This window comes from Tiliqua scincoides, chromosome 5, assembly GCF_035046505.1.
Source record: "Tiliqua scincoides isolate rTilSci1 chromosome 5, rTilSci1.hap2, whole genome shotgun sequence".
In the NCBI taxonomy this organism is placed as follows: Eukaryota; Metazoa; Chordata; class Lepidosauria; order Squamata; family Scincidae; genus Tiliqua; species Tiliqua scincoides.
The window spans coordinates 54,256,816-54,268,027 of record NC_089825.1 but is presented as its reverse complement, the minus strand read 5'-3'; the positions used below and the strand labels follow the sequence as shown (position 1 = coordinate 54,268,027).

The 11,212-nt window shown below is 40.4% G+C and overlaps 1 protein-coding gene across 1 annotated transcript in view; it reads right to left on the bottom strand.

Moving 5' to 3' along the window:
- Window positions 1-2,448: 2,448 nt before the first annotated feature.
- Window positions 2,449-11,212, bottom strand: part of ARPP21 (cAMP regulated phosphoprotein 21) — a 122,529-nt gene continuing 113,765 nt past the window's right edge. Inside the window, exons 18-19 of the mRNA XM_066627365.1 lie at window positions 7,649-7,800; window positions 2,449-2,703 (exon numbers count right to left, since the gene is read on the bottom strand). Coding sequence (XP_066483462.1) covers window positions 2,449-2,703; window positions 7,649-7,800 — 407 coding nt within the window. The remainder of the gene's footprint in view (window positions 2,704-7,648; window positions 7,801-11,212) is intronic.

Here is an 11,212-nt window from a genome sequence, read left to right as displayed (position 1 = left end):
AGTCATCTTTTATTACCCTGGTGTGGAGTTTTTGTGCTGTGTTTGCAGTTTTCAAGGGGCCATTTCATCCTTTATTTTTTTCATTCCCTCAAGCTATTTTTATTTACAGTGGAAAGTGCAATTTGATGCCCAGTGTGACAGAAATGAGACTTGGGCATTAGGGATAGACTAGCCAGTGGGCATCATTGTGAAAAAGTGTTCATAAACCTTAAATAGTAAATGATGCCTTTGGTAGAAGCTGCACATAATAAAGTATTTAATAATTTCCCTTTTGAAAATTTGGAGAGAAATCGTAAATGTTTAGGTTCGACTTAGATGGTACATACAAAAGTGTTTCTAATTGTACCCTGATGGTCTTTTCTTTATTCAGATGAAACCACTGAGAATGGACTGGAGCAAAGAGATGGTTGCATGTATGTGATTAACCCTTTCATCATTCCAAATCACCCCAGTAGAGTTTCAAATGCATGTTTCTGAGGGAAACACACGTTTTCAAAACCTTGAGGGAAGACTTAAGGGTAGAGTAATTTGGAGCAGAGGAACAATTTAAAGAATGTGCAACTTAGGGCACAATCCTAACCAGGTCTACTCAGAAGTAAGTCCTATTTCGTTCAATGGGGCTTACTCTCTGAAAGTGTGATTAGGATTGCAGCCTTTATGCACTGAAGAAAGTTCAGTTGAATCTCTCTCTCTCTCTCATTCACACACACACACACACACACACACACACACACACACACACACACACACACACCCAGAGGCTATCCTTTCAACCAACTCTTCTAACCTTTTCAAATAATGTTGTATTGAAATTTGACATTAAACCACTTTTTCAAAGCCTGTTTGATATGAATTGGCATGATATGTTCAGTCATACTAATAAGTCCCTTTGACTGGAGTCATGCCAACATTTTGTGCAAAAACATTCTGGGACTGAAGAAAAAAAATGCTTCTAAGAAGGGAGTGAAAAGTCCTGGAAATAATACTTTCATTTTTTTTATTTTATACTTTTATTTTTTTAAATAAAATATTACATAAAAATAAATATTTTGCAGATATCCTGCAAAATTCGTAATTTCAGGCTTTCGATTATAATGTCTGGCAAAGGTTAAGGTCAACTGATAGCACTTCCTAAGTGTGCAAAGTGCTTCACCTCTAACTTTATTACTGTGAGAATGAGATATGCCCACCTATTTTAGAAGCAATACAAGTAACTGGAAGAAATCTTCCAGTGCCTTCTGTTTCAAACTAAAGCTGCTGCAATGTATCTTATACCAATCCTATCTTACTCCAATTCACAGCATTCAGAGCTGCTGTTGGAGCATGCACAGCATGCTATGGTGTGGGGTGTGACCAGATGGCCTAGGAAAGATAAGTATTCCGTACTTATCTCTCCACAGACTACCTAGCCATCAAAGGGTCTTCCTGGACCTATGATAGCTGCTGGCATAAATCTGAAGAGAGTCATGGGTCAGATCTAGGCAGTGAAATGGGGATAGGATCCAGTGTGCACTGCTGCCACCAATATCCCAATATCCTCCCCCTCCCACACCAAACCACCCCTGCTGCCACCTTACCTGCTACAATGTGGGCTGCGTCCATCTGTGACGGGAAAAGAGAGCATCCAGCTGTTTGCACCAGTAGCTCCGGAACGGAGTGGTGCACCTTTCACACCGCCATTACTGTTATCATCAGCAGCAGATTGTGAGATCCATTGCCATAGGCCCAGCATAAGATCAGGCCATTACACTACCAGGTCTCAAGTATCATCAGATACCTAACTGGATCATCAGTTAGAGGGGGGCCTCTTGAGATTCAACAAGAGTATATCCTTCAATATTAACAACCAGAGTTGTTATTCTGACTTTTCTTTGACTTCCTAAACTAAAAGATAGGAAGACAGAGACCCAATGAAAGAAAGAAAGAACACACTGAGCAGATAGTAGAAAGCTGACCTTTCTTCATGAGGTCAAGTAACTTTATTGTGATTTAACACTACAATACAGTAGATATCCATAAAAAACTCTATAGTGTATATAAATTATTCCTTCCATTCAGCAATTTTTTTTTAAAATTTCCATTACAACTTTGGTACAATGTGGTTTTATTATATTTTTAAATACTTTTAGCTTCACAAACTCAACACAAAGTACAAAACTAATCTGAATTAGGGATATTGTAATCTACACAGTGGTGTTCAGTGGTAGGGAAAAATCTTACCTCAATGATTTCATGTCACTAGCTAAGCTATAGAGGCATACCTAGCAGACGTGACAAAAAATATGCACCATTAACCAGCAAACAACTTATTCTGTTTTGTGGTTTTTTTACATAATTCCAGCAGCACTGCCTCTGTGTTCCTCAGCTGATTTCTTCACTTGAAGGCCATGGGATAGCTCTCGTTTTTTAAAAAATGAACAGCTACCTTAATATATCTGTCCTATAAATTCAGTACTTCACCTGCCACCCGGGATTGTTAATATTCGCATTTGTCCGGCAGTTGGCAGAGATAACTGGAACGTTATTAGAGGGACAGTGTGGTGCTATCAACCGGAGAGTGTTCTGTGGAGAAGGAGGTATCACATTACAGTAAACAGGCATTCCAGTGGCTGTCAGTGTTCCTTGACCTGATTGATTAGGTAGCATGATTGGTTGTTGATATGACTGTTGTGGCAGTCCTTGAGAACCCTGGGTCACTGGCACCTAGAAGACAGTGTGCAAGAAAGAATTAAAACATGACCCGTCTTAAGTTTCCTAATCTCTCTCTCTCTCTCTCTTTCTTTGTATATGTTGCCAGCATTTATTAATACCTGCTCCAGCTCTATACCATCTAATAAATTTTTATTTGAGAAGAGATGCTGATTTAATGAGCCTGGGGTGTGAACTTGCCATCCAACTTCCTTCTGCTACCTTTCCATCTTAGGCTGGATTCAGTGGTCAACCATCAGCGGAAACCATCAACTGCCAAATTTAAAGAGTGAACCGCATTTTTTAAAAAAAGATGGAGTACTTCCTTTACTTGTCTGTCAGTTAGGAAGAAGGAAGCAGAAGCGGAGGAGCTAAACTGAAAAGAGTTATGTACAAATAGTGGAATCCAGTTGGTTGACTATCAATTTGTATACTTAATAGGGCTATCCACAGACTGGTTAGTGAGTCTGTATCCTTGGAAGACCCTGGAGATATGCACAACTATGTATGTTTGTAAAATAAAAGAAAAGGAAAAAAAATATACCTCAAACGCCCCAATGCAGAGCGAGCATGCCCAGGAACCAAGGAATGCTGAAACATGTGTTGGAAAATCAACGACAGAAGAACACTTGGGGGGGGGGGGGAGAAATTGGTCTTGGGCCTTTAACTGCATTAATTGCATTTCCTGTATTCTGAAGGAAGATTAAAAGATGCAACATTTTGTTGCAGGTTCCTGTTGATATATATAGCCAGATTGCAGACCTTGGATTCTAGTCCAATGTATCGCTGTACAAATATACTTCTGTTCGCACACCTGTAACCTTCCAGAGCAAATTAGTCTTGGAACACCTTCATCTTCCTAATCATAGTGAATGTGGGAAACGCTATTTCATGTAATTGTGACAAAATGTCAGAATCTTTGGCAGCAAAAATGGATGCTTTTTGCCTATTTGATGAAATGATGGGTTTTAAGGTGTTCTATGTTGAACTGATGCAACATGAATCACTGGAAGAGCAGAGAGTCACAAAGATAATTGCTCTCGTTTCATGAATTTGCTGAGGTTTTTATCATTATTATTTCAAATCCAGACCCTAAAAAAACAAAGAACGGTATATACCTACACTTGGTGCAGTTCTTATATACAGAATCAAAATACATCTCAGTTATTTTGAGAAACCCATGAAACATGCAGAAATGGGAGAATTAAATTAAATTCAGACTTCTGACATTTAAATGCTAACTTTCAGAGATCCTACAGAGAATATAATCCGCATTACGTGGTACCTTTGCTTTCTATTGGTTGAGCAGAAGAACATTATAAACATCTTGGCAAAATCCATTACACATTTTTGTGTGTGTCATACAATGAGAAGTCCAAAAAGTAAGCACGTGAGATTGTCTATCTCCACTGTAGCACAAGGGCAAAAGTGTTTTATCTGATGGAATAAACCTTTGAAGTTCCCAGTCAAAAAGTTGAATGGAATAGCGATGCTGATGGAATAGCTCTAAACAGAGCTGCTGATAAGACATCCAAATAAGTGCCCTTCAAAGTTTGACATTAGATCCACTCATCAAATAATACATTCTTTCTGTACGTCTTTTCAAAATTACCAATGGCTTCTTTGGGCTCAGAAAATGAATTGTCAGTGGGGAATTACATTTTTGTTTAGTTGTGGAAAAAAGTGAAAAAGTTCATAATTGAACTGAACTTTTGCCCCCTCTCTGAATAAGATGAGAGACAACTATAAAGCTATTTAGAAACACATTTTTACTTCTCTTGGATGTTTTTTTAAAGTGCATTTATATATATATCACATTTTTAACAGTTTGTTTTTATATTCCTTTTGTGAATACATCTATTAAGTCAATTTTGCCTTTTCATATCTTTTGTGATGTGAGAAGAACATATGGATTGGCTGAATTTCAATTTATTTCTTGAATTAACTGCGCAAAGTATGCCGACATTCCTGTTTTTACTCCAACTGTTCATATCAGATAACAAACCTAGGAACCTGTCTGAAATGGCTCCAGGATAGACTTTGGACATCAAAACATTCATGATGGTGAGACTACTGAAGGCAGAGGTGACAAAAAGAAAGAGAGCAGATGGAGGTAGTAAAGTGTTACTGCATGGATCAGATAAGCTCCCTTTTACACAACTGGATAAGAATTAATGAAGACTACTGCAAAAATGCAACAAAGAGAACCAGGATGATGTAGTGGTTTGAATTGTTGGACTTAGACATGGAAGATCCAGGTTCAAATCCCTGCTCAGCCATGAAGTTTCCTGGGTGATCTTGGGCAAGTCACCTCACCTACCTCACAGAGATGGTGCAAGGACAAAAGGAGGAAAGGATCCACCTACCCCACTTTGAGCTCCTTGGAGGAAGAATGGTATAAAAATGAGAAAAATAAAAATAAATAAATGGAAGCCCTTATTCCCTTTCTCTCACTTGGGAGAGAAACTATGGAATATATGCAGGCAGCTAGGTTCCAAAGGATGCACCTTTTCTACACGCCTGCTGTAAAGGAGAACATGACAACTTCATCAGAGAAAAATTGCTTCTGCTTCTGACGCCCTCATCAAAGAGATTAGATTGACAAGAAGAATCCTTCAAACAGGAGCCTACAAAGTTTTGCCTCCAGTTTCTAGTCAAGTCTTAATTTATGATCACTTAAACCTCCCCTTTTCTAAGTGCTCTGCAGATACCAGACAATTTGGGGAAGTGAAGTCTTACATTGTATTAATCTTTGGAAAAGGGATTTTCCCCATCCCATGAGATCATCTCAGGTGGCCCTGATGCAGGCGCCATCATTTTCAATACTTGGTCATTTTCTCTCTCTGGTGTTTAGAACCTTTTCTTTGCTGGTCCTCTGCAAAGGTTTTAAGACTCTTCAGGCGCAATCCGAAGGCACCCATGGGCCGATGCAAGTCCCTTGTGCCGGCCCAGGAAAGTGTGCCATAAGGCACGTTTGCACCTCTTCAGGAGGAAGCTGGGCCGCTGCTCAAAGAAGCGCTGGCTTGCAGAGGCAGACACAAGCCTCCTGCTGGCTTCCTCTTTGCAAGTTGTGTTGGCCTGGCTAGGCCGATGCAAGGAAGAAAGGTAGGCGGGGGGAGGTGTTCCTGGGCGGGGGGCAGCCCTGGGAGCGGGTGGGCGGGGCTGGGATCTGGCAGTTATGCCGGATCCCAACCCCCGTTCCCGGGGAGAATGGAGCGGCTTGAAGCCGCTCCGCTCTCCTTGGACTTGTGCCACCTCAAGAGGGGGGCAAGTCTGAAGAGACCCATAGGGGCCAGCGGCCCTTACCTGGAGGTAAGGGGAAATGTTTCCCCTTGACTCTGGCTGAGCTGCTTATGGCCACAATCTTGCACTGGATACAGGGCAAGTCTCTTGGCTTGCCTGTTCCAGCACAGGATAGGATTGAGCCCTTTGTTTCATCAGGCTCTTGGTATTATTTTTTTACTCTGCTGTTGCTTTCTGTTGGCTACTGTTATTGATTTATACTGGCCATTTTATTGCTTTATTATTATACTCTTTGTACTACATATTTTACATAATACTTCATGCTGTTCAAGGGTCCAAATCACATAACATGGGTACTGAACAAAGAGGTTTCTGTAAATCATTATGTTTAGTCTTCAGATACTTTATAATTAACTAAAATTAACACCTATGACTTTAGACTTAATAATGAAATAGATATTGTTTCAGATATAATTTTGATGTCTGAAGCCTGGATATATTTCTGGATGTCCCTGGACATAAAATATATAAAATATTGCTATGAAATTTATTTGTTCTTTCTTCCCTAGGGAAGAAAAAACTAACAAAATTTCTTCCCATTACTATCTGGAATGCTTCCTAATTTAAAGCTCCCAGAGAACAGAGAAGACCAAGGGGAAATGCCCCTTCTCCCCTTGGATTCCCCTTTGTTCTTTTCTTTTAAAGATGATCTTAACATTGAAGCTGTCTTTTCAACAACTAAGCGGCAAAGCCACCAGCAAAAAAAAGAAAGAAGGAGAAAAAAAAGAGACGAAAGTCTTTTTACATTTGATCTGTTCTTTATATTTTACCTTTTTAAAAAACCGCTAACTCTGATTTTTAAATATTTCACTTTTTTACTATAGTCAGGCTGGAGTAGGAAATTACTTTTATGTTCATAACTCTACCTACATTACCAATGGTGCATGCACAGTATCATGTCTTGAACCCACCAAATTAACAAGGATTCCCTTTTTTTGCAATTTGGGATACCTTATACATACTGGGGTCTAGTCAGCATGTTTGTATAAGAGTTCCTACCAAATCTTAGTTGAAACCAGTAGCTGGTTGAGATACAGCAAGGTATTTATAACCTTTGGGGTACCTGCTCCCACATGTGTCTCCATAGCTAAAGACATTAAACTGGTTTGTAGCCATGTGTCGCTGTGGCATCTTAGCAGCCCCTCTTTTGGCAACATGTTTGTCTAAAGCAGGGGTGTCCAAAGTTTTTGGCAGGAGGGCCACATCGTCTCTCTGACACTGTGTTGGGGGCAGGGGAGGAAAACAATTTACATTTAAAATTTGAATAAATTTACATAAGTTTACATAAATGAATATATTAAAGATGAACTTATATGAATGAATGAAGGTCTTGCAATAGCTCAAGGCCTATAAAAGGCCTTGTACAAAGCAAGGCTGGCCTTTCCTTTGCTGCCGCTACTGCATCACAGATGTGAAACAACAAGCAGTAGAGGGAGCCCTCATCCCACAGCCCATGTGAGCGGTCAAATAGTCGCCCTCACGCTGAAAGTAGTTGCATCGGACCAATGTGGGCTCCAACAAATCTCCAGAGGGCCAAAAACTCATTGGAGACTGGGGGCACCCTGAGGGCTGCATTGAGAGGCCTCGAGGGCCGCAAGTGGCCCCAGGGCCAGGGTTTGGGCACCCCGGTCTAAAGTGAAGACATTCAATACAGTACCTGATAAGATGACATGGCTGGATACTGGACCATCATGCCTTGCACCTGATTTCCCTGTTGATTATTCATCAGGTTCTGACTTTGGGGAGGATGTTGCATTCCCATGAGTCCTTGGAATCCTTGCTGTTGACTAGGCAATACAGACTGGTAACCTGAAAGAAACAATAGATGTTATGGGAAACCGTCTTTCAAAAAACATGTTTTCATAAGCCCTTTCCAGGTTCTGCAGTTGTTATGGTATCTGAAGGAAAAGGATTAATGGGGGGAAAACAGCTATCAGTTAAAAGCAGATCAGCAGCAAGAATCACTGAGAATGATTTTTTTTTTTTTTGCTATTTGGTCCTCATTTCTTTCTTATGCAGATATAAAAAAATGAACAGACAGTGATACCCATAATGTACAAGTCCTTCTATATATACTAAAAGGAAGAATTCTAACAGATGTGTGACAAAAATGTCTCAGAATCTAGATCATTTATATCTTCTGGCTTTGGACTGCCTTTTTGCAATATATTTTGGTATGTTACAGCATTAAATTGAGGATTTTATGTATATTTGGATATACCTCATTTGAGATGTGATCTTTTTGTAAAGTATGAACAGTACAACAATAAAGGAGAAATAAAAATGACTGGGCACAAGAACAGGTGCATTGTCTCTCCTTTTCTATGAACCTTCCAATGGAACTGTCAATCAGAGTAAGGTAATTTGGAAAAATAAGCCCAAATCAAACAATATCAATCATAAACAAGATATATTTAATATGAAGCAATCCAGTAGTTCTGGCCAGTTGGGCCATACATTCCTCTCCATGCACAAAATCTTCTAAGGAAAGTTATTAGCTCTCAATGGAGTGACATTTACAGTTCTGTTGCTTGCCTTCTATTTTCCATGCACAAGCAAGAGATGCCTAGCTGTTGATCTCCCAGTTGGAAGGTATATTGAACAAGCTACTCATGAATAGAAATTGAGCCACCATGACACTCATATATTTTCATATGGAAATAACACAGTATTTGCTTGCGGAAGGAACTCTTATTTGACTGAAGTATGTTCATTCTCTGAGTGCCACCACCATGTTGATAACACAGCACTAGGCATAATTGAATAAAAAAGGAACCCTATCAGGTATTAAAGGATAAGTAGTATTTATATCAAATACGTTCAGATTTCAAGCTGCCCTAGGATCTCTGACTGCATATTAAAAAGGGGGAGGGGGAGCTGCCTAACCTAACCCCCCTTTCCATCTCTCATTTGAGTGCATATTACTTCAGAGCTCCTGTATTAAATTTTAAAAAAAAGACATTAAATTTTTTTCAAAAAAAAAATCTAATTGAGAGGATGGAAAAACAATGTTTGTTTCTTTAACAACAGCAACATTCTTTCCAGCACATAGTATTATAGTATTGTATTGGCAACCTTCAGTCTCGAAAGACTATGGTATCGCGCTCTGAAAGGTGGTTCTGGCACAGTGTCTAGTGTGGCTGAAAAAGCCAATCCGGGAGTGACAATCCCTTCCACACCGGGAGCAAGTGCAGTCTGTCCCTGGTCTGTCTCCCTGGCTATGGGCCTTCCTTCTTTGCCTCTTAGCCTCAGACTGTTGGCCAAGTGTCTCTTCAAACTGGGAAAGGCCATGCTGCACAGCCTGCCTCCAAGCGGGCTGCTCAGAGGCCAGGGTTTCCCACTTGTTGAGGTCCACTCCTAAGGCCTTCAGATCCCTCTTGCAGATGTCCTTGTACCGCAGCTGTGGTCTACCTGTAGGGCGCTTTCCTTGCACGAGTTCTCCATAGAGGAGATCCTTTGGGATCCGGCCATCATCCATTCTCACGACATGACCGAGCCAACGCAGGCGTCTCTGTTTCAGCAGTGCATACATGCTAGGGATTCCAGCACGTTCCAGGACTGTGTTGTTAGGAACTTTGTCCTGCCAGGTGATGCCAAGAATGCGTCGGAGGCAGCACATGTGGAAAGCTTTCAGTTTCCTATCCTGTTGTGAGCGGAGAGTCCATGACTCGCTGCAGTACAGAAGTGTACTCAGGACGCAAGCTCTGTAGACCTGGATCTTGGTATGTTCCGTCAGCTTCTTGTTGGACCAGACTCTCTTTGTGAGTCTGGAAAACGTAGTAGCTGCTTTACCAATGTGTTTGTTTAGCTCAGTATCAAGAGAAAGAGTGTTGGAGATCGTTGAGCCAAGGTACACAAAGTCATGGACAACCTCCAGTTCATGCGCAGAGATTGTAATGCAGGGAGGTGAGTCGACATCCTGAACCATGACCTGTGTTTTCTTTAGGCTGATCGTCAGCACATAACAAATTACATATACGTTGGTCAGCTCCAAGCATCGTATACCTTGTTCACTCCTGTTCTTTAGCTGTGGCACAATGTAATATGGATGGCTGATACTCCATACTAACATGGATACTCCATATGGATACTCCATTTTGGGTCTAGACTCAGTAGGAGCATCACATGAAATGGGACATGGAGGACAGAGCTTAGACACAATTAGTTTCAGATTCATGCTCTCTTTGTAAACTAGTTTAAATATTTCTGCCAATACTGCTTGAAGTACTATAATAATTTCTTCATAGTGTCACTATAAAATAATATTTTATTTTTATTTTAGAACGATTAAAATATTATGGCATTGTGGAAAATTTGTGGTATGGACTTATTTCTGATAGTCTATCACGACATGCTTCTCTTGGTTTCTCTTTACAGATATATAAAGGAAAATAAACAAATCATGTTTTCACTGATGTTAAGAACATAAGAACAGCCCTGCTGGATCAGGCCATAGGCTGTCTAATCCAGCTTCCTGTATCTCACAGCAGCCCACCAAGTGCCCCAGGGAGTATACCAGATAACAAGGGACCTGCATCCTGGTGCCCTCCCTTGCATCTGGCATAGCCCATTTCTAAAATCAGGAGGTTGCACATACACATCGTGGCTTGTTTTTAGATGTGTATGTGCAACCTCCTGATTTTGATAATAGTATGTCCCATATACTTATGTGCTGGCAGAAAATATCCAAGGGTCAGATCAAGCTGTTAGGCTGAATTTCTGTTGTCTACTACCTATCTCTCACACTTCAACTTGGGCCATGCATGCATCACTTTTCAACAATCAGACTATTGGGTCTCTTTAGCTGAACTGAGCTAAAATTTTATATTTCTAAGATGGTGAATAATTCACTGCTCTGCACCTTAACAAAAATGGCCAAGCATCATGGATGTAGGACCAAAATGAAGATGAAACTAGGCTTATTGAAGACCATGGCTCGTCATGAAACGCATTTCTGCCGACGCTTTTCTTTCGAGTGAGGCCAGGTCATTTGAGATTGCTATTGTACAACACGGCTTCTTCCAGACTCTGAGAAGTTTCAATACTGAATGTCAGTATGGCTTCCTATTGAAGCTATTTATTTCTAGGCAACCTGGAAAAATGACACAATATGAAAAGAAAAGGATGACAGATCTACTGTATTAGAACAGGAAAAAATCACTACATTGCTAGGCAGAATGAAATCTATTCAAACTGCATATATTTTAAGGAAAAACTGGCA